Source organism: Furipterus horrens, unplaced genomic scaffold (assembly GCF_987537825.1).
Source record: "Furipterus horrens unplaced genomic scaffold, mFurHor1.1.pri manual_scaffold_3, whole genome shotgun sequence".
Taxonomy (NCBI): domain Eukaryota; kingdom Metazoa; phylum Chordata; class Mammalia; order Chiroptera; family Furipteridae; genus Furipterus; species Furipterus horrens.
The window spans coordinates 186,566,965-186,589,896 of NW_028327173.1; the positions used below are offsets into that span (position 1 = coordinate 186,566,965).

Genomic DNA, 22,932 nt, shown 5'->3' on the forward strand with positions numbered 1-22,932 from the left:
TACTGTTAATGCTATTGTTGTGAATAATGATAACACTTGATAACAGTGTGGACAATATGGACTGAGTGGATGAAGTGACAACTAACATAACAAAGCTACCCTGGCAGAAATGTGACCAGAATGCAGATCTCTGTCCCTAGGTCTGTCCCCAGTTTCAAATCTCTGTTGCTTGAGCCAGCTGCAGAGCTCTGATTGGGAGAAGGAACAGAGGCCTGCCCATTTGCAGTCAGACCCAGGGCAGCCCAGGAATGTAGACAACCCTGAATGTGGGTCCAGATATGCCGAATGTCCAGTCCTGGCCCCTGGACCACATCTGAAAGTCTCCTGGTGCACACAGGCTGGCCAGAAGGTAGGCGTTAGACCTGCAGCCTTCCCTCCCCGCTTGGCTGCTCACTGGGAGGCCCTGACCCGCTGTACCAGGTGAAAGCCCTCAGGCCTGGCCAAAACCCACAAGTGTCCTTACAGCCAAATGGAGTGTGGGAAGAGAGACCAAGGGATGGAGAAACTCATAACAAAATGGACTTTTTTTTTAAATTAAAAAGAAGTGTTATGGTTATGAATTTTCTGGGACAGGAAGGAGGCGTTTTAAAGTCACAGGGTGTCCAACTGTGGAACTAGTATGAAAGAAAGTAGGAAACCAGAAGAGATTATGTGAGCTTCATCCGATTGCCAGGGTGGGTCTTACAGTTTCTGAGTGGAGAACACACCGGGTAACTTGTGATGTCCCTTCCATTCTGGGAGGTGGAATGGCCACTTCTTTCATCTCCCAACAGTACTGAGGACCGCAGCCACCTGCAAAATCTTGTTCAGCTCCGCCGCACCATCAGAAGGAAACCTGGCTTGAGAGGGCCAGCAGCAGCTTGTCAATGGGAACCCCTGGGCACGAGAGAGGCCAGGGCCAGCCAGCTGCAGCAGCCATGGCTTGGTTGGTGGCTGGTTTTCCAACCTCACAGATGCCCAGAACTGGCTGCTGAGCAAATGTATTCTTCCTTAACTCGTGTCTGGATGGGGCTTCCTGGACAGAGGCAGAAAACGATGCTGCCATTTGATTCAGTTTTTCTTCTACATGTGGTCTTGGTGTTCCTTTAAAGCTTTCCCCACTGCTCTTCCAGAGCTCAGAGGGTGTGTGTTGGTGGTGTGTGTGTAAAGGGTGTTCGTGTATGGAATGTAACTGATGAGTGTGAAGGGTGGGGTGTGTGCGATGTGTGTGGAGGGTATGTGTGATGTGTATGGAGGGTGTATGATGTGTGTGGAGGGTGTGTGTGTGTTGGTGTGTGTGTGTGTGGAAGGCATTTGTATGGAGTATATGGAGTGTGTCTTGATGTGTGTGTGGAAGGCATGTGTGTGGAGGGTGTGTGTGGACCGGCATGGGGTAAGCAGTCAGGAGCACATGCAAACTCAGAAGTGGGAGCACCCACGCAAACTGGCCCAGGAGCTCCGACGCCAGCATGTGTCTCCAATGAGACTACAGAGGGAAGGGAAGCAGCCCCTTCCTGTCTTCACTCAGTGGGGCTTGCCAAGGGGCTCTTTCCCCTCCTGATGGCTGCCATCTCCTGCAGAGCTCTCCTTCAGGGTGTGGATGTGTGGCGGGAGCTTGGAAATCGTGCCCTGCAGCCGAGTGGGCCATGTCTTCCGGAAGCGGCATCCCTACAACTTCCCTGAGGGTAATGCCCTCACCTATATCAGGTAGGTCACAGAACTAACAGCCCTGAGCTTGGAGCCAGAACACCAGGGTTCTAGGCCCAGTCCTATCAACTGACTTTGGGCAGCCACCCTCCTCCCTGGGCCTCAGTTCCCCTGTTGGCCCCTATCCCAGGTGTTCCATTCTGGATCCCAGGCACTTTCAGGGGTGGAAGGATGAAGTTGGGAGTGTTGCCACCAGGTTTCTCTTGCCTTGACTACCTTTGTCCTTGCGGGTCTTGGAAAACTGGGCAAATGAACAACCGGGAGCTGCCCTCCATTCACATGGCGTGGATGCCATGTCCTGACTCTCACTTGGTCAGCGTCTGCCCATCCATGTCCCCAGCCACAGGCCTTTTAATATATACATTTTCATATATACAGTTTGTGAGAGAGAGAGATGCACACACACCATGGATTTGTGTTTATATTTTTATATAAATGGGATCCTTCTCTATGTTTTTCCGGTACCATACTTTTCTGCCACTCAACACTAAATTACAGACATCCTTCCCTGGCAGTGCCTGCTAACAATGGCATTGTGGTTCAAGGTTGCCTAGTACTCCATCATGTGGAAGTAGTTCATTACCCTCCATTGATGGGCATTTAGGTTGTTGCCAATGTTTCATTAAACAAATATTCTTGTACATGTCCTTATTGCCTATGTGCAGGTCTGTCAGTGGAATAGACTCCTGGAAGTAGAGCGTCAGAGAATATATATGCGTACTTGATGGATATGGACAGATTGTTCTCCGCCCCAGTCAGTCTTGTTTTGCATACACTCCTGAGATGTTCATCACTCCATGTTCTCATGTTCTCATTAATGCACAGAGCTGATCTTAATCCTAACCCTACCTCTGTTGCTGCCTTGGTAACTTTCTTTTGCTCTTTCCCCTTCTTTTAGGAATACCAAGCGCACTGCAGAGGTGTGGATGGATGAATATAAGCAATATTACTACGAAGCCCGTCCCTCGGCCATTGGGAAGGCCTTCGGCAGGTGGGCCCCTCCGCCATCCCTCTTTGCTTCCCTCCACTCACGTTAGCAGAACTTTAGCCAGAATACAAAATGGGCTTGCAAGCATTCACGATCTCCTTAGTTACTGAGCCCCACCTGCTGGGCTCTTGGGGCCCACTCTGGCATGCAATGCAGAGACAGACACTGGTCCTTGAAGCGGATACACCCCCATGGGGAGAAATAACCAGAGAGGGCTCGTTTATGAAAAAGAGTTTCTGCTCACAAGCTGCTGCGGGAAAAGGGACCTCCGTAGGAGTATGTAGGGATGAACTGTCTGCAGAAAACATGTAGGGTTTTGCCTTCATCCCGAGTTGTTCCAATCTGATTGTGCCCTGTTAGACTATGCTCCTGTCTCTGACTGTTATGACTACAGTCTGGTTAAGCATTTCCAAAATGCAGATTGGTTGCGAAGTCAATTTAGCAGGCTGTGACCAGCATTTTTTTTTAAATGATAGAGAACGAGAACAGTAGAGATTAGTACAGAAGAGAATAGAGAATGGCAGTTGATTGCTGTGAAGGGTAGTATAGTTTCGCACAACTCTTACTTTATTATGTGTATGTGTGTCTACCTAAATATGTACATGGGTAAACTTGATTGCCATGTAAGACGTAGTTATTTCTTATTTAAGATTGTGGTCAGAGAAGTTTAAAAACATGATTAGTGATCATCAATGAATCTTTCTCCCTCTATTTACTTATATCTAGCCCTTAAAAAAAAAAAAGGAATAAATTTCGTCACTATTTCTTTCAGTGGGGAACTAAAATTTTCCCTTATGTCCCTTAATATATTTGATTCTCACAAAAACCTCCTGAGGTAGGTGGTTATGTCTTCAGTTTACTGGAGGAGAAACTGAGGCCCAGAGAGGCAGTGAAGGGCACCTGTCAGTGGCCATTGCGGTCAGTGTAGCTGAGGAAGGTGAGGAGACCAAACTGTGTTGTCCACCAACACATCAGACGGTCCTGATTTGCTCGAATTCCTGAACGACTTTTCAAGTCTGTTCCCCTTGTTAGACCCTTTCTGCTAAACAGCAGCGCACAAAAGGAAAACCTGAGTTCATTCAGGCTCTGTTCTCTGTGGAAATAAGGACCTGTTCTCACTGAGGGTTTGTGTGATGCTAGCTGAGGGCTCCCGGAGTGAGGGGAGTACAACAGGGCCCCCTGTGGGCTGGGCTCATCCTGAAAGGTGACCAGGGATTTGAGGAGAGGAGTGGCCAGGAGATCTGGGGTCTGAGAATGACTCCAGGCAGGTGGCTGAGGCTGGAGGGCAGGCTGGGTCCCAGCCTCCTGGTCCTGGCCCACTAGGGTGGGGCCTCTGTCCTCCTTGGGGCTTCCTCCCAAGCCCCCTGGCCAGAGCCTGAGCCTGGCCTCCTCTTTCAGTGTGGCCACAAGGATCGAGCAGAGGAAGAAGATGAACTGCAAGTCCTTCCGCTGGTATTTGGACAACGTCTACCCAGAGCTCACGTGAGTGCAGCCCTCAGCCTGTGCATCTGGCCTGGGTGGGGGCCAGAAGCCTGGGGGACCCCCCATCCCAGGCAGTCTGGCTCTTTCTTGGGAAGGCTTTGGGGGAACTGGGAGGACGTTACCAGGAGTTAAACATGACCTATGGTAGGAACCCGATTTTTACCAGACTGGGTCTTCATGCTAGAAACAGACATTGTCCCCTTAGGAAAGCAACACTGCACTTCGTAGCAAAGGCCACAGAAATAACCATCCCCTTTGACTGTCTTCTCTCCCTTCTGGGTGTTTATTCTAAGGAAATGAAGCAACGGAACAAAAAACTGTTGACAAACAAGTAGATGTTCACTGTAGACTTCTCTGCTGCTGGGGAAAAAATCGAGAAACAACCATGAGGCATCGATCTAAACAAATATTATATGTCCATTAATATTATAATTGTAAAGGCTGTGGAAGAGCACAGGGAGATTTTGCTGTAGCAAATTCAGAAGCAACCTGCAAATGGCGTGTGCACTAGAGCTGCGGTGCATAGGAGTGTGTGCGCGCGCTAAACAGGGCTGTGCGTGACCAGCAGGTGGGGTGGAGAGGATTCTTTCTTATTTCAACATCCTTTTGCGTGTCTTAGCTACGTCCACATGACTCATTTCCTCACCTCCTTCAGGTCTGTCTCAAATGTCCCCTTCTCAGGGAGGCCTCCTCTGAACACAGAATTTGCAGACCACCCCGTCCCCAGCATTCTGGCTTTGTTTTTCTCTCCTGCCCTTGTTGTCATCTGGCATGCATCTGGCTGGTTAATTCTGGGATTATCTCCCTGCACTTGACAGTGAGCTCTATGAGGGTGGAGGTGTTCATCTGTTTGGTTTGCTGTTTTTTCTCCAGCTCCTAGAGCAGTGCCTGTCACAGAATGAGCTCTCAATAAATATTTTTGACTGAATAAATTGCATAGTCAATAAGCCTCAGTAATAACTTTGCAATTAGCATTCTTCCTGCTATAGCTGTCACCTTGGGGAGCAGGCTATCGCACTGCTGCCAGCTTTCTCCCGGAGATGCCGCCGTGACTTTCCAGAACACTCCACCCCTCAGTGCTTACATAGCTTTGAAGGGCAGATTTGATTTTTGGAAAACAGCCATAGTTACATTATAGTCAAGACCAGTGAATAAACTAGATTAACCCAAATCATATAACCCTGGGTCCCAAATACAATGTGACAAGACTGAAACAAGTCACAAAAATAAATAATGCTTGGAGCAATTCCTAAGAAATTCCAAAACCTTTTGGGTGATGGCAGTGTCCTTGGAAGAAAGTTGGTGGCCCGGATGACCCCGAGCTTCCCGGATGATGGCTGTGAAGGGAAGAACAGTAATTTATAGAGGTATAATAAATGAACAACTTCCTCAATTGACCACTTTTAAGCGGGTGGTTTCATTCAGATGTATCATTTCTAAGGAAAACATTCATTTCTTTCCATCTGTCAGAGTTCATATAACATTTGGATGGAGTTATAGACTCTAGGCCTTGGGCAGGAGCTGGGAAGCCCAGGGGAGGTGTTGGGAGAGGGGGACCGAGAATGTGCGCTTCCCGTCCTCACCCCAGTCCCCATGCAGAGTGTCACAAGTCATCCCCCGAGGACCAGGAAGTGTTTTATAACTATCAGAACCCTGGATTGATTGATCCCAAGGCAGGAGAGTGGCTGAAACCAGCAATGTTAAGTGAGGAACACAAGTCAACTTCCGTTTGTTCTATCACTGTGTGGAAGTTTATCTATTTTTAAAGATTTTTATTTATTTTTTTATTTTTAGAGAGAGGGGAAGGGACCCAGCCTGCGACCCAGGCCTGTGCCCTGACCGGGGGTTGAACCAAGCAACCTTTTGTCTATGCAGCCACGCCCAACCCACTGAGCCACACCAGCCAAAGTGACTGTGAAAGTTTCACAAAGTGATTTATTGCTGTTAAGAGAAGCCACACACCTCATTATATCTCAATGACTCCTCCCCAGTCTATGCATTCATGGTCTGCCTCGGATTTCAGGGTGAGGGACCAGGGGTGAGAAAGGAGATCAGTTGGCCCAAATGATACCAACTTTCTTCCAAACAGGGGATCCTAATAGTTGGCCCACACTACTGCCTGAGGTTCTGTGAGAACGGGTTGATTCTGGGGTTCTAGGGGCTTCCAACCAGCTCTGAGGAAGGAAGACCTGGTTTGCCTGAGATCCTGTGGCATGTCTACATTGAAGAATGCCAGAAGTGTTCCGATGCCCCCCACCCCTGCCCAGGTTCTCTTGCTGACTGAGATAGCAGGAGGCAGATAAGGTTAGGCATGTGGCCAGACTCTAAGCCCTTCTGGTTCCCCGTCCCCTGCCATGGGTCCACAATCCAAGAGCGTGTATAACCTCCCAAACCCAAGTATACAAACCGGCATCTCCTGGCGCCGGCAGCCTTCTAGGGTAATTGCGCATAGGGTAAGATGCTGTGTCTTATGTCAGTGTGTGTGTGTTTACGCATATTTTGAAACTCCTTTTTGACATAACAGTATGTTCTGAACGCTTGCCCACATTACCAGATAGTCTTTCACAGTCATTTTTAATGGCTAAAGGGTTTTCCATCCCAGAGATGAATCACGATTCATTTCGCCCATCCCCTGTTGGGTATCTAGGAATTTACAATGTTTTCATATCATTAACAACTCTGAGATGAATATTTTTAAACTAAATCTAAACATAATTATTGTTGTAAGATGGTAAGATCCCTGAAGTGGGATGGTGAGATCAAAGGTGTGCACATTTTTAAGGCCTTTGATACATAATAATAATAGCACATTGCCTTCCAGAGAAGTTAGGCTAATTTATGCTTTCACTGGTAGGGTATTGATACTAAATATATATATTTACATGCATACATATAAATATATATTATTTACATATAAAATGCATTTTATATGTAAATAATATATAAATACACATCATATACATATATGGTAAACAAACAGTGCTAACTCTCTAATATGTATTTCTTTAATTGTTAATGAGATTAAACACATTTTCATATTTGTGCATTTTAAATTTGCCTCTTTAAAGTGACCCCTTCCCCATTATCCTGAGATTATTCACTGAGCCCACATTCAGGTCCCAGCCCCTCCCCAGGCTTTCCTCTTTCTGGACTGGGGAGTTCTGGGTTTCTGGTCTAAGCTGTCTCCCCATTGGGTCCTCTCAGACCCAGCCTCCAGGCCAGCCTATGGGGCTCCTGGACTGCTCAGATCCCAGTGGGGCCCAGGCCTGTCTTTCAAGAGGAATCCCTGCTCCCTTCCTCCCCTTCTCCCCTGCCTTACTAGCTACATCTGCCCCCAAGTGTTCCCTCCCACTGAGACAGTGGTGCCAAGGGCGCTGGCTGAGGCTTCCCTCTGGGTAAATGCGGGTAAGGTCTGGGTAAGCTGAGGAGGGCAGCAAACAAGCCTGACCCCTGCCTTCTCTCTCAGGGTCCCGGTGAAGGAAGTACTCCCCGGCATCATTAAGCAAGAGGTTAACTGCTTAGAATCCCAGGGCCAGGACACTGCTGGTAACTTCCTGCTTGGAGTAGGCATCTGCAGAGGGTCTGCCAAGAACCCGCCAGCACCTCAGGTAAGCTGCTTAGGACCCAGAGTGGGGTGAGGGCCTTTTCTTTGCTCATTCTCCTCCTTTCTCTGTCTACATCCTCCACAAACCTGCTTTCCCAGGGACCCTGCCAGCTGTCCCCTCCCACCCTGCTTTTTGGATCTGCTCCTGCCACATTCCCGTCTCCTTTCCAGCCTGTGACACAACTGCCCTCCGTGCATCAACCACCTACTCTCTCCTTAAAGAGGGAAAGGTGCTGCCCAAAGGGCACCCAGCTCTCTCCTAGGGGCAGCTGTGGTCAGTGTATGTGAGGGGTGCAGGGCATCCAGAACTCTTGTATGTGCACATGTGCACAAAGTATGAGTGTCCACATACCACGTCAAAACAAGAGCCAGTCATGGAGCCCCCGTCATGGACAGACATTCTGCCAGCCCTGGTCCCAAGTCCTGTCTTTCTCCCCCACCCCCAACATCCATTGCCCTCTGGCCAGCTCCAGCCAAGCTCCTCCAGTATTTTATTGTGAAAATTTTCAAATGTATAGAAAAGTGGAATGAATTATACAGCGAATACCCATACACCTACCCCTGTTAGTAGAGGATTTTACCAAATACACAGTATATTTGCTTTGTCACCTATCCAACCAGCTGTGCATCCATTGATGCACTTTTTGACTCAGCCTTTCTGGTTTCTGCCCTGAAGGCATGGCTGTTCAGTGACCATCTCATCCAGCAGCAGGGGAAGTGCCTGACTGCCACCTCCACCTCCATCTCCCCTGGGTCCCCGGTCATACTACAGGCATGCAACCCGAGAGAAGGCAGACAGGTAAGCCTTCCTGCCCCTGGGCTCAGAATGGCCAGCAGCCCCAGAGGGACACACAGTGGGAGTGGCCGTCTCTGGCAGGGGAGCCCCAGGCTGAGACATACAGACTTAAATAAACTCTCCAGAATGAGGAGCTGTGCGGGCCTAAGTCATCATCAAGGTCAAGTCTGTGATTTTACTTGTGAGTAAGTCCTGCAAGTAAATAGTTGCTAAATGTCTGTCCTGCCAGCCTGTGAGGTAAATGAGAGCAGGGAATATTTGTCTTGTCAACACAGTCCCTAACCTCTGGCAACCACCACAGCCAAAATAAGTGTTAGCTTTTACTGAGAGCCCACACTAGGACTTTCACACAGATCACCTAATCCATTCCTCCCAGCAACCCAGTGACATAGGCTCTAGTACTATCCCCATTTTATAGGCCATAAGACCGAGGCCCCCTAAATTTAAGAGATGTATGTATGTTAGATCACACAGCAGGGTTGGGGTGGAACTGGGATTAAAACCTAGGTTAAGTGTGATCCCTAAGCCCACAGTTTTATCCCAGCACATAGTAGATGCTCAGTAAGTATTTCTTGACTGCTGGCTGACTGGGGAAACCAAAATCCAGTGACTTCCAAGCTGTCATGCTGGCCTGCCTTTTCCATTTGTCAAATACTCATTCTCTCACCCTGTCTCCACTAATCCTGGGAGACAGCTCAGGCCCACTATGATGCTCATAGAGATGAAGTTACTTGGTTAAGGTACATAGCAGCCAGGGACAGAGTCAGCCTGGCTCCCTCTTCTGTCATTCCCTACCTGGCTATGAGGGCTGCACCTCTGCTCAGGAACTGGAACACAAAGGCCAGAGGCCCACTCCAGCTCTTCTTCTGCCTGCCCCTCCTGGGTAGCCCTCCCCGTGTCTGACTCTTGCCAGCCTGCAGGGCAACACAAGGGGCGAGGGGTCCAGCTGCTCTGATTCAGCCTGCAGAGTTCCCCTCCCACCCTGTTCTCTTCGCCTGGGTCAGGTCTTTATGGGTGACCGCCAGTGCTGTTCCAGCCTGGGAATGCAACCCAGTCCCCTCCTTGCTGGACCTGAGAGACCCATGTACCAGGGCTTGCTGGACCCACCAGGCATCTCTGAAGCACTTTCTGATTTGGGGGACGCAGATGGTCCTGTTCCCCCCATCAGGCTGCCTGCCCCTTGCCCTGCAGTGAGCGGGTCCTGAGGCCCCCTTCACCTGGAGCATGGAACTCGCTGAGTGTCAAGCCTTAAGCCCACTTCCACCCCCTCCTTTTTTTTTTTTTTTTCTTAATTGATTTTTAGAGAGAGAGAGAAACATCAGTTTGTTGTTCCACATGTTCATGCATTCATTGATTGCCTCTTGTATGTGCCCTGGCTGGGGATTGAACCTGCAACCTTGGCATATTGGGATAATAAATACTCTAACCAACTGAGCTACCCAGCCAGGGCCCCCCTCCTTGCTGAGGCCAATGCTGGAAAGTAGCTCCCAGGTCAGCCACCATGCAAATGCTTCTCTGGGGCTGAAGCATCTGTTTTCTCCTTTGTGCTGACACAGCCTAACAGGCTTATGGGACCTCCCTTGTCCCCACTCATTCTGCTCCTGCAAGTCCTGCCGGGCCCCCAACAGCACCAAGGGCAACAGGGCCCCCTCCCCCGGGAGGACAGGATGAGCAGCTCTCCCACTGCCAGTGTCTTCTCCAGTCTTGGCCTCCCTTATTGGTTCCCTTTATTCCCGTGTCCAAGGTCACTTGGGCATCAGGTATCGGAGAGGTCCTCTGTGCATTTGAGCCGGTGTGATGGAGTCAGCAGGTCCCAGCTTGGTTACCCCCCTCACCCCTTTAAATCTTAGTACCCTCATTATAAAACGAGGAGCTCTCTCCCCTGTCTGCCTCGAAAGGAGTCTGTCTGCAAGAACCAAGTCTGTGGAGATGGGAGAGTACAGTGAGGGGACTCTTTCTTTGGCCAGGCTCAGAACTGAGTGGCCAGGGGGATCAGTAGGAAGTGAGAATCACGTGGCTTGGGGAGCATCTCCTAATGATTGGGTCCTTCATTCATTCATCTATGCACTCATTTTTCCTAAAACAACTGCACTGGGTGCCTACTCATGCCAGGGAATATGCAGATCATGTGGGCCACAGGGATGAAAGAAGGACATGGTCCAGCGATGCTCAACTGGGCACAGTGTGGCCAGCCCTTCCCAGGAGGTCAGACTAGAAAAGCACAGGCAATAGGATGCTGTGAATTCCAGAGGGACCAAAGACCCTGTCGCACCCACTACCCATGACCTTTGGGCCAGAGACCCCTGGCTGGGGCCACATGGGACAGGGGGGCTGGTTCTCAGCCCCGAGCCTCATAGCACTGCATCCTCAAGGGGAAGCCACACTCCAATGCCCCTTTCTTCCACCCTGTTTGTGCACATCCCATGTAGGTTCCTTTCTCTGCCCATCCCGTGTCCCCCGCGGCCATGGACCCAAAGCTGCGTGCAGCTCACCACCTCCCTTCTCCTAGCTGCTCTGAAAAAACATGGCCCCTCCCCCTCAGAGCCCTCTGGGCTCCATCCACATGGTCACAAGCACTCCCCACTTCTTAGGGAGGACAAGGTGGATATGGGAAAAGGGGAGATGGAGGCATGGGAGGGAAATAGGAAAGAAACCAAAACTAGACCAAGTGTCCAAACTGCACTTCATCCACCATCCAGGCACTTCCAAAATGTTCCACCAGAACAGCTTTCCTTCCCCTCGTCAACAAGCCTGGGGAAGGGGAGGCACCAGAAGGTGAAGGCACTGAACTGGAAGCCCCTTCATAACTCTTATAGGGAGGGGACTCAAGTGCCCCCACCATCCTGATGGCTTCACTCTTCCTCTCTGAGGAGATGGTGGCCAGTTCTCACTCACGGGTGTAAGTAACCAGCTGCACAGTGACAGGTGAGGGCCAAAGCTTAGAGCTGCAGGAAGAACTCTGGTCTGAAGGAGTCAAAGATGCTCCTGGTCCAGGAATTCAAACTCAAGTGCCTACTGGAAGCCAGTGGGGAAGCCCTGGCGGGACTCGGGTGAACTGAGATAAGGGTCCATTTACAGCGGAGAGCAGCCCCTCAGCCGCAGCCAGCTGATGCCATGAAAGGCACTGAGCCAGGTCTGAACGGAAGCTCAAAGTGCAGATTTTTATGTGGCAACTAAGCCAAATTTTAAATTAACACCGTGCAAGCCAAACAAAATACATCTCTGCATTAGATTGAGCCCATGCGCCTCTGATCTAGACAGTAACTTCACGCCAAACTACAGAACAGAAGTGCATTGGGAGGCACAGGCTTAAAGCTTGTGTCAGGTAGGGGGGCCTCTTATGTAAAGGACACACAAACTGTTTAAATGGGGGCCGGGGTGTCCTAGGTATATGCAGGGCCACTTATACACATGTGCAATCACGGTGTGAGTGTCCTTATAATTTTTAATCACTGCTTTCTCATGCGTCTCCTTCCCCTCTTCTCCCCACAGAGATGGAGGAGAAAATCCTCTTTCATCCAGCACTCAGTCAGCGGCCTCTGCCTGGAGGCCAAGCCCACCCAGCTGGTGACCAGCAAGTGCCAGGCCGATGCCCCGGCCCAGCAGTGGCAGCTGTTGCCGCACACATGACAGTAGCCCTGGGGCCTCCTGTACCTTTTGCATGAGACTTTGGGACTAGAAGGGGGTTAGGGTGGGGGAGTGTAAAGCGGGCTGTTTCCATCTCCTCACATTTCTGCCGGAATCATCAGCAAACACCCCTGCCGCAAGACACCATTCTCCAGAGCTTGTACAGGGAGGGCACGGGGGCAAGCCCCGATGCCCCAGCTGCCGACCCGCCCTCACCCCGGGACAAAAGAAAGTCGGGATGCTGGGCAGAGGCTGGGCGCGTGCCCTCGCCCTTTGTCCCTTCCCTCCTCCTTCCTGGGGGCCCTCCCCTTGTTGGCTGGGGAGAGCAAGGCCAGAAGGCCGCACAGGGTGCCCACTGTGTCACAGGGCCTGCGTGTGGGATCAGGCATGAGAATACAGATGATGTGAGTGGGGAGCCTGAGGCTGGGAGGAGAGGCGCAGCCTTTGGGGCAGGCAGGGAACCAGAAGGGGGTGAGAAGCTCTGTGGCCTGCCCCAGGCAGGTGCTGGGTTGCGTGTTGGAGGGATGGAATCGGGTGAAGGATGGGTGATTGCAGAAGGACATGGACGGAGAAGCAGCCAAAGAATGTGTCCCTTCCCTGGGAACCTAATCCTCCCATACTGTCCAGCCCCAGGGCGTTGTGCCTCCAGTCCTGTGCTCTGGTCCCCACCTTCTTAGCAAGAGGCTGCAGGGTGACCTTCAGGGGCAGCGTTGGGACACAGTTTACTCAACAGACCCCACTTCTGTTTGGCCATGTGTCAGGACAAGATCTCTCCCTTGGGCCTTAATGACCTGCAGGTGTCCTGTCCCCCGTGCCTGGGCCTACCATGAGGCTCCCATAAGGTCAGGCAGCCACCACACACCACTGAGCTGCCTCATCCTCATTTATAGTTTTTGACTCCTGCCTTCTCAAAAGCCTTTGCCTCTGTAAATACAGCATTATGGAATCAGGGTGGCCCCTAGGAATGGGACCTCCTTTCTGCAGGATCGACATTCCCTCAGTCATTAGTGAGTAAGCCTTCCAGGCTAAACCTCATCTTCATCCCCTGCCCCAACTTCAGGAGGGAGGCCCTCAAGGCTCAGTCACTGCAGTGGGCCGGAGGCTGGCCGGTGGTTCTGTACTGTGTAGAGAGGTCCCAGTTACTTCTCATAGCCACTGGACTTTCCCCTCACCCCACGGTCTGGTCTTGGAACCCCTTCTGTTATTCCCAGCATCCGTCTTCTCAGGCGGTGTGATCTTGGGCAAAAGACTGGTGGTACCAGGACCCCTAGGGGTCCCCCTTCCAAAGCAAACCAGCCTGAGACCCCCTGGGAGTTTATGGATTCCAGAGGGCCTAGGAATCTACTGAAATTGTCCCCGCAAACAGTGTATGAATGTGCATACATGCATTTTCCCGGGGAGAGGGCCCATGGGCTTCCCCAGCTTCCTGCAGAGGCCCTTGACCCCTAGAAGATCTGAACCTCTGCTCTGGATCGGAGCTGCCACCCCCCTGGGCTGCCGTGCCCCATCTCCCTCCCTGGTGTGCCTCGACTGCTGTCGCCTGCTCGCTCCATGCCACACTGGGGTCAGGAGCCAAGGGCCCCTGGTCCGCAGCACCCAGCCCAGAGGGTCCTCAGTGGTGCCCTGTCACCTCCTGGCTCTCACTGGCGTCCTCTCGTTGGCGCGCGTGTCCGTGTCTCAGCGCGTGCCCTGTGGGCTCGCCAACATGGAGGCTGCACTTCCCGTGTCCTCTGTTGTGATGTTCCGTCCACCTCCATCTCTGTGGTGCGTGTCCGCTCTGGCTGGCGGCCTGAACTTCGGGGATGGGGAGTGGGGGCCCCTCTGGAATGTGAGAGGGGCTGCTGCTCAGAGAGCCTTAGAGGCCCGCCTGCCTCACCCGTGGTCAGACCAGGCTCGGCGCGGTCAGCTGCCGTTTGCGGGACTCTGCCCTATTCTGTTTTTGCTTTTCCTCTCCGTGACCAAAGCATGTGCCACTAGCTGTCCTTGAGGACCTCGTCGTCATGAAACACACACCTGGAATAAAACCACTTCTCACACATCCGTCCATGTGCACCAGCGCCTTCCTTTCTGACTCCAGAATCCTGCCCTTCAGCGCCACCTGGCCTCATAGCGAAGTTTGGGCCTCTGTTCTGTAAAAGTGAAACTGGGAGCGTTCAACTCCAACCTGCTCCTGCGCCTGAGAGCTTGCTCTCTGACCTGCGTGCCCCATGGTACCCCAGGAATCCCTGAACAGGCTGGGTGTGCAGGCAGGAGCCAGCAGGTGGCCCTGAGGCTGAGGCTGGCTGGGACCAAGCCCAGGCTCCTGTGACCTCACTGAGGGACACTACATGGGGCTTCTAAAGGAAACCACCGGGCTTCTCCAAATGCTTGCCTTTGCCAACCCTTTCCTGAGCGCCTGCCCTGGCCCCTCTGAACTGCCCTTCGCCTTTACCACATAAGAAGGTGGTGGTAAATGCAGGTGGGACCATCTTCCTGGGTAGAAACAGTAAAATAATTGCAGAAAGAGTCCCACCGCCTTGCCTTGTTTGATCGGGTAGCAGATGCTCTGCCTAATGTTTCCATGGAAACCGATGGAAAGCCCCTGCCATTTCTGTGATCAGAAGCTGAACCTCCCCAGGTAGAAATAAACGCTTTGGTGCACATTTGAACTGTAGTGAGCAGGCCAGTGCAAGACTAAGCCTCTCCTGAATGCAGCTATTTCCATCCTGTCCCCACCTTGTCCCAGGGCTGCTCATCTGGATTCCACAGAATTTATGAACACCAGGCCTGAGGGGTCTGGAGCAAAGTGCTTGCTGGTAACAGTTCCAAGCACACAGTATGGCTGCAGAGTCCAGCTTGGGCTAAGCTGAGCAAAGGTGACAATTTATTGTAAGACATTGGTGCAGTCTCTGTCCATCCGTCCATCCTCTTGAGAAGCGCAGACCGCTGCCCACCACCTTCTTGGGCCCCTCTCCTGGCCAGGCCAGGCCAGCTGTCCACCTTTTGTCTCTTTTCCCTCCCACCTTGAAGGGCTGCTTCTCCTGAGGTATGCTCTTGCCATCTTCCAAACCTACCTCTCCAAGGCCCATTTTCTCTCCCACTTACCCTCCCCACCACCCTTTTTTTCCTGGAAACTAAGGCTTTGAGCCTTTTGCCAGCTCCTGGAGGAATCAGCCAACGCCCTTGGGCTGGCCAGTAACAACGGGCCTTACATAACCCAACCAAAGAGTGAGGCTCCCAGAGTACTCTGGGGTGGGGAAGGCAGGAGGGACCCTGTATGGGGCCAACCTCGTGATTGTCCAGCAGCAGCAAGGGCTTGCTGCATCCCTGGGTCTCTGTGACTTTCACAAAGGCTCTTCCCTGGGACCCAGCCTCCTCATTTGCAGTTCAGAGACAGAACCCTGGCAGCAGGTCTGTGCTGAGGGGTCTGGCACTCCCAGGCCTGCGACTGTCTTCCAGCACTGAGTGGGGTGTGGCGAACAGGAAAGGAAACCTGGAAGGGAAAGGCTGGACTGTGTAATGTCCTCAGCTTCGTTCCCAACAATGTTCTCAACGTCTGGTATTTCTGTGTGTCCCCTGTGATGCTCTGAGGTAGTTCGCTCCAGAAGGGAGGGGACCCAGGCAGCTTCTCTCATCTGAAGAGGTCTTCACTGCCAGGCACTCAGCACAGACTTCGAGGCAGAAGAAGGAGAGGCCCTCTCCCCTCCCAAGCCAGGGGAGTGGGCCCCTCCCTGGGTAGCCCAGGGGGGTTAAGACCCCAGAGTCACCTGAGGACAGCTGTCTGCTGTGGAATTCAACCCCATGGAGTTCGGGAAGAGGGTCTTAGGAGTATGGCCTCCAGAGACCTGATCAGCAGGGATGGATCCATCCCACGCTGCCACTTACTAGCTCCGAGGTCTTAAAAAAGTTATTTCCTCTCTTAGCCATGGTTTCCTCACCGGTAAGACGGGGGTTTTCCGAGGACTGATTTATTAATGACTGGAAAGCATCCAGCCCTTTCTGAATGCTTAGTACCCAAGTGTCATTGCGATGACCTTTCTGAGTGCCTATTCCATACTAGGTGCTTTGCTGGGGCAATGACACAAACGTAAACAAGACAGGGATTGTTGTTGCTCTAAGAACTAATGTTCTAGCAGGGAAGATGGACAAATGAGTCAGCAACCATGATGCCGCAAGGTAGAAGCTGCAGGAAGGCAGAAGCGAGGAGAGCAGCAAGGTGGGGCCCCTCCCTGTGGCCTGGAGGCTGCATGATGCTCTGGCTGGGGAAAGGGGGAGCTGGGTGAGGACTAGTGAGGTCAACTGGTCCTACTAGCCCAGCTGGCGGCCCAGTGGGCCAGTGCTGAGTGGCCTGGGCTTTATACCTCAGTGCCAGCAACATCACGGTGATGCGGACCAGTTGCAATCATAGAAGAATTCTAGAAGAAAGCTATGGGAGACATTTAAACCCAAGCAGAAGTGCCTTCTGCTTCTGGAGCCAATGATGGTTCCTCCAGGGCCCTCTTTTCTTTGTTAGGGGAGGGGAAAGAAAGGATGGGGCTACATGGTCTGAAAAGTTCAGTGATTCTATCTAGAGCAGTGGTTCTCAACCTTCCTAATGCTGCAACCCTTTAATACAGTTCCTCATGTTGTGGTGACCCCCAACCATAACTAAAGCATAGTGATGAATCACAAAAACAATATGTAATTATATATGCGTTTCCCGATGGTCTTAGGCGACCCCTGTGAAAGGGTCATTCGACCCCCAAAGGGGTCGCGACCCACGGGTTGAGAACCGCTGATCTAGAGGGAATGAATACAAATCACCAGAGGTGTTCCAGCAAAACTTGTTTTCTCCTTCCTCCCTGGCTCAATGATCTCTGACCCCCTCAAATTTTCTGGAAACTAGTCTTGTCTTTCAAATAAGTATCTCCCAGGGTGCATCCAGATACCCTTCTGGGATCACCTGACGTGCTTGTAAGCACCTAAGTTCCTGGGCTCCAACCACATTGGCTACCTCCAAATTTCCGTATGTGTGATGAGTGGCCTGGGTGATTCTGACATGCATTGAGTCTGCGTCCCTCTGAAACAGGAGGGCGAGGAAGCCATGGAGGGGAGAGTCAGGACAGGCCCAGGTGCTGGACTGAGTACAGGGCCCTTGATCTCACTGCGGGAAGGAGAGGCCATGAGGAAGGAAGGCCACCCTTGTGCTCCTCATGACACTTACCCTGGGAGCCAGATGAATGTGGGGACCAGATCTAGCAGAGGTCTGAGCCAGAACCAGCCCCTGAGGAGAGCAGTGATGGGGAAAATTCCCCAGCTGGACAGGAATCCAGGGCTGAAGGAGGATCTGTGCTTCTGGCTCCAGAACCAGGAGGTGGTTGCTTAGAGCCTCCCTGTAGGGCCTCTGGGTTAGAGGTGGCTCGCAGCCTGGCAGGTGGCTTGCTGAAGTGTGGCAGCCTGCAGCCCCCACAGAGCTCAGGGGCAGCTGTAGAGCTCCAGGTTTCTCTGTTCACAATGGCAAAAGGGCTGCCCTTGCTCTAGGATGACTCTGATCTCCAGTGCCCTGTTCTCCATGGCAGTGGGAGAGTGGGGGTTGTGAAGATTAATTCAGGTCACAGTAAGTAGTTGGGGGCAGCAGGTAAGCCAGCAGAGCGGCATGGGTGTGTGCATGACCTCAGCCCTGTGCTCACATCCCACAGACCTCCCCTTTCATTCTGACGGATGCTGGGCAGGTGAGCAGGCTCTGGGCAATGGCTGGAGGTCCTCGGGGATTCCCTCATGCATCATGCAGACTCTTAAGCTCATCACAATGAACAGCATCAAGCCCACAGTAATGTGCTGAACACCTACCACACAAAGGACATGGAACGGGCTCAGAGGAGTCTTGTTAGCCACCCATGAGCAGGACTGCCCATCCCCAGACACCAGACAGCCAGGGCAGCCTCTGTTCTTCACCTGCAGTCCAGCCAAACTGACTTGCGTCCTATTTCTGGAAGTTGTTTTCTGCCTTCTCTTGTTTGTGCTTTTGCTGTTCCTTCTGCCCTCTACCACGTCATCTCCATCGGTCAAATACTACCCATTCTTTCAGACAAATGCTGCTTCCATAAGGGAACCTTCCCAGATCACCCACCTGTTGGAAAGCATCTCCCTAGATTATTTCAATGCCATGAATGTTCCTCTCCAGCCAGTGGGCACCTTCCTCCTTATGCAGTGCTATGGACTCGTCTTCTCTAGTCCTTATTTTCTTCTCTTTTCTATCGGACGGTGGTTCCTTGATAATGGAACCTACGTTTGTTCCAGCTTTATACTTCCCACAACCACAGCACAGAACCTGGTTCTCAAGATCTCCAGTAAGCATTGGCTTGCTGAATCAACGAAGTAAAAGATTCTAGCTGGGATTGTGTGTGTGTGTGATAAAGCATCTAGTAGTCAGTGCATTGATTGCAGAAAGCACTCAGTTTATATTCGTTCATTTTTCCTCTCACTTGTCCTTAAAAGCTTGGTATCTTCACAACTCCACCCTTCCTACGTATTTGTTGTCTCTAAGCCCTCAGCAACCATGTGCTGGGGATGCTCAGAGCGTTTCCTGGGGACCCGGGACTTGGTACCATGTGCATTCTCTCATTCTGTCTCCAGCAACTCCCATGAAATAGGTTCTGGTATGCCCACTTTATGGAACAGGGAATGGGGAAAAGAAACTTGCCCAAGGACAAATAGCAAGGTTTATACTCAGTCCCACATCGGTGTAGGTCAGGGGTTCTCACATTGTGGTCTCACAGACCAACAGCATCAGTGTCACTTGAGAACTTAGTAGACATGCAGACTTTTAGGTCCCGCCCAGACTGATTGCATTAGAAACTCTGGGAGTGGGGCTCAGCCATCTGAGTATATAAAGGCCCCGGGGGATGCTGATGCACACTCGAGCTTGAAAGCCACTGGTTTGGTGACTGAGATGGGTCCTGGTCCCCTGACTGGAGGGCACTGAAGGCTCAGAGCAGATGCTGCGTGCCGAGGGCTGCCTCTGTGCTCCAGCGCTCTGGGCTGTGACGCTGTGACAAATTTCTCCGAGTGGAGAATAACAAGCATGAGGCTGGGCCAAGGTTCAGCACTGAGCCAGATGCCACATGCCAACCTTGCTTTGTGTGATTGATGAGTTTCTTCCCAACACCAGCCATCTACAGCTGATTTCATTATAGAAAAGCTTCCACCCCAGCAGTCATTAATCAAGGGCTGCACCTCGTCGCCCTCCAGGTGGGCATACATTACCATGGGCTCTGTGGCTAAGTCCTTCCTCTGCATCACCCAACTGACGACATTCACAGCCAGCACTGTCACTTGTTCACCAGTCGCTGAGGTTCACACATTTTAGCATCTTGAATCTTTACAACTCTATCAGGTAGGTATTTTCATCATCACCCCATTTACAAACTAGGAAATTGAAACCCAGAGAGGTTAACACACTTGCCCAAGTTTACCGGGCTAGTAAGGGGAAGAGCCAAGACTTCAAATCATGGATTCTGACCCAGGTCTATGCTCTTTCCTGCCCTTTGCTGCCTTTCACATATTAGTGTCTATCCTCCTTCCAACCCTGACACTTCTGTATTGTCATTTCCCCACTTTGCACTTAAGGGGATGGGGCCTCATGCAAATCTCTGAGTCTCACTCCGGAGCCCAAGGCTTGTCCTCCTGCACCCCACATGCTTTCATGAGTGATTCTTAGAAGCCTGGGAAGTAGGGTTGACCAGGGTTCACTCTACCAGTGTAGAACTAGCCCAAGAGGCTGATAGACCCAAAGTCACAGAGCAGGAATTCGCGGGGACCAGGACTGGGCAGAAGCGAGAATATGACACAGTGACAGGTCAGTGGCTGATGACTCTGCCTGGTGTTAGGCATCTTCTCTGGAGCCCAGGAGGGTGAGGCTCCCTCAGTGATCTCGACAACAGGCTGAGGCTGCTTTGCTCAGATGTCTGCTTTCTCCCACATCCTCATGAGGAATCTTGTTTTCCAAATGTCTTCCTGGCTGTAAGGTTCTCTGTTCTCCATTATTTCCCCTCTGATGCTAGTTGTGTGCTTGTTCAAGGGGAACCTCCTTTTGCAGACCTGCCCCTGTGGCGTTGTTGGCCCATAGTGGGGACGGGAGAGTGCCTAGTGGAGCCTTATGGGTTCACCCACAGTTTTCACCAGGCACCCGGGGCTTTGTATGCTCAGCAATTAGCTGTGCTTATTTGAAATTTATTCTACCCACATGTGTCCATCCCAGTTATTTCTTGATGTGCCAGCAGGGGTGGAGAGCTCCGGCCTTACAAGGAGAGAACAGTTGCTCCCAGCCCAGCCACTGATGAGCAGGGTGACCTTCATCAAGTCACTTAGGCTTCCTGGGTCTCAGTGTCCTCAACTGTAAAAAGGGGATGTGACGTGGGGGGAGTTCAAATGAGAAAATGCTGTGGTCCGGCCTCATGAACTGGGAAGCCTCTGCAGTGGTCCGGGAACAGCAGAGACTATGTCTCTGACCCTAGGGTAGGCCAGAGCTCTTAGGCCCAATGCGGGGGACTTTCCAGCTGCTACAGACATTCTCCAGCCATCAGGGTAAGGCCTTGAAGTTCAGATGTGAGGATCTGAGGGGGTGGGAAGCCAACCAGAAAAGAAGAGGTGAGGAGTCCAGGCACCCACTTTGCTCCTGAGCTGGATGGAGATGGCTGATCTGACTATGAAACCGTTTTTTGGTGGCACTTGCTTTTACCTTTGAGAAGAAAGGAAAGTAGATTCAGCTGGGGTCTTGATGTTCCAATAAGGCTTTGAAAGTCTTCGGGCTAGTGGGGAGGGCTAGGACCAGATCCGGAGGGAGGGTTATGAGGCAGGAAGAATGGTCCCCTCAGGGTCTTCGGAGCAGAGCTGCCCCTCTCTCTTCCGCATCCGCTGCCCCACATGGGAGAGGGCTCTTCGGGCCTGCCTCACAGAACAGAGGACATGGGGACTGTGATGACGGACCTCGGCAGGTGGCCTCTGTCTGTGGAGGCCACACGGGGCGTGCAAGGCCTTGCTGCTCTCAGAAGGAGGGCACCCTCTGAGGGAGGATAATGAAGCTACAGTGCTGAAAAGGTCTCACCGCTATTTATCAGTGACACAGAAAACGGCGATGCGGGACGTTCCTTCCCAGCGCAGAGTTCACTCTGCCTGGCAGGGGAAAATGAGCAGAAGCTGTGGAGCCAAACCTAGAGCTGAAGCCTGGCTGTTTTCTTTTACTAGCTGGGCAACATGAGTCAAGTTACTTTATCTTTCTGACCTCAGTCCACTCACGGATAAAACAGGGACAAAACTGCGAATTCCTCAGGGGTGTCGTGAGATTTGAATGCGGCGGCATTTGTGAATGGACTGGAATAGAGAAAAGGGGACATGGTACCCAAAGGAACGCCCAGACTCTCTGAGGACATAGTTGTCTTCGCAGCTGGAGTGACTGAGCTTGACACAGAGGAGACGGGCACCAAGTATTTGTGAAGGAATGAGTGAAGGGATAAATGAATGAGTGTAGTAGCTCTGTCTGAGGCAAAAGAGCCTCTCTGGGAATGCTTTGACACCAACCCCAGCCCCAGCCCAGGGCCCCCAGGACTCCAAAAGTGGGCATGTGTTCAAGACAGGCTTGTTAACTTTGCAGAGAGAGGCCTGTCAGGCGTGGAGCTGAGAGTTGGACAAGTGGATATAATTCATGGGCAAGAATTACTATCTCAAGCTTCCTTAAGATTCCTGGCTTCCATCTCTAGCCACTGGGTGAGGGGCCTTCCTAGGGGTTCTCTGGGTGTCTATACATCCCCCCCTTACCCCGAATCAAGGTTGTATCAGGCTGGCCTGTACTCTTCTACACTCCCATTAGATTGCAAACTGCATGAAAAAAAGACTTGTCCACATCAACCAATGTAGTGCCTCATGCATGGTAGGTACTCAATGCATGTGTGGTGAGTGAATGGATAAAATAAAACCGCTGTTCTCCCTCCGTTCTGAGAGTCTGGTCTTAGACACAGGATTGGGAATGCCTGTCAGTTTTGTTCTCCAGCTTTCTCTTCTAATCTGGCTGATTTGGGTTTTCTAGGACTCAGCTGATGTTTGACCATGAAAATTCCTTTTCCGTAGGCACAGGAGACCCAGCATTTGCAAGTTAATGCCAAATCAGTGCCTGATTAAACAGACAACAAATGTAGAACAAAAATCACACAGCAGAGATGGTACAGCATGGTACCTACCTGGTGAAAAAAGTACATACTAATGAATTCGTTAAATTTAGGCTAAGGCAGTGAAAACTGCAGCATTGGGATTCTCTATGGTTTTAGTTTTAACTGGCAGCAAAAAGACCTTGATGAAGGCTTTTCTGTGGGCCAAGCCCTAGAAGTTTTTGCCCCAGGCTATATGTCTCTGCTCAGGAGATAAGTCTTCAGTTTATTTGCATACAAATTGCAAACATCTACAAAATCTTCAGCTCAAGCAATTTTTTAAGTAAAATGTTATTGCTTCCCTGAAGGCTGTACTTTCTTAGTTTTTCCCAATATTCTTCTCATTTAGCAGCCACAAAGGGTGACCCAGATTTTCACCAAAGGAGGCAAAGGAAGGGAGCGCAAAGAAGGGAGAAGGTAGTTGGACGATCGAACCCATGTTTTAGGACACCTAGAACCTGCCCCAAGTATTTTAAGTATTATTTTAATTCTGAAGCTAACTCTGTGGGGTAGACACTATTATTATCTCCATTTATAATGAGGAAATCAAGGTTAGGAGATGGTATATGAGTTGCTCAAGGTCACACAA

At 51.3% G+C, this 22,932-nt stretch overlaps 1 protein-coding gene across 1 annotated transcript in view; it reads left to right on the plus strand.

The window, feature by feature from the left end:
* GALNT16 (polypeptide N-acetylgalactosaminyltransferase 16) overlaps positions 1-12,571 on the plus strand; it is a 76,101-nt gene extending 63,530 nt beyond the window's left edge. Inside the window, exons 10-15 of the mRNA XM_090271039.1 lie at positions 1,560-1,686; positions 2,585-2,677; positions 4,073-4,156; positions 7,623-7,764; positions 8,437-8,559; positions 12,049-12,571. Coding sequence (XP_090127165.1) covers positions 1,560-1,686; positions 2,585-2,677; positions 4,073-4,156; positions 7,623-7,764; positions 8,437-8,559; positions 12,049-12,186 — 707 coding nt within the window. The 3' untranslated portion in view covers positions 12,187-12,571. The remainder of the gene's footprint in view (positions 1-1,559; positions 1,687-2,584; positions 2,678-4,072; positions 4,157-7,622; positions 7,765-8,436; positions 8,560-12,048) is intronic.
* Positions 12,572-22,932: the final 10,361 nt, after the last annotated feature.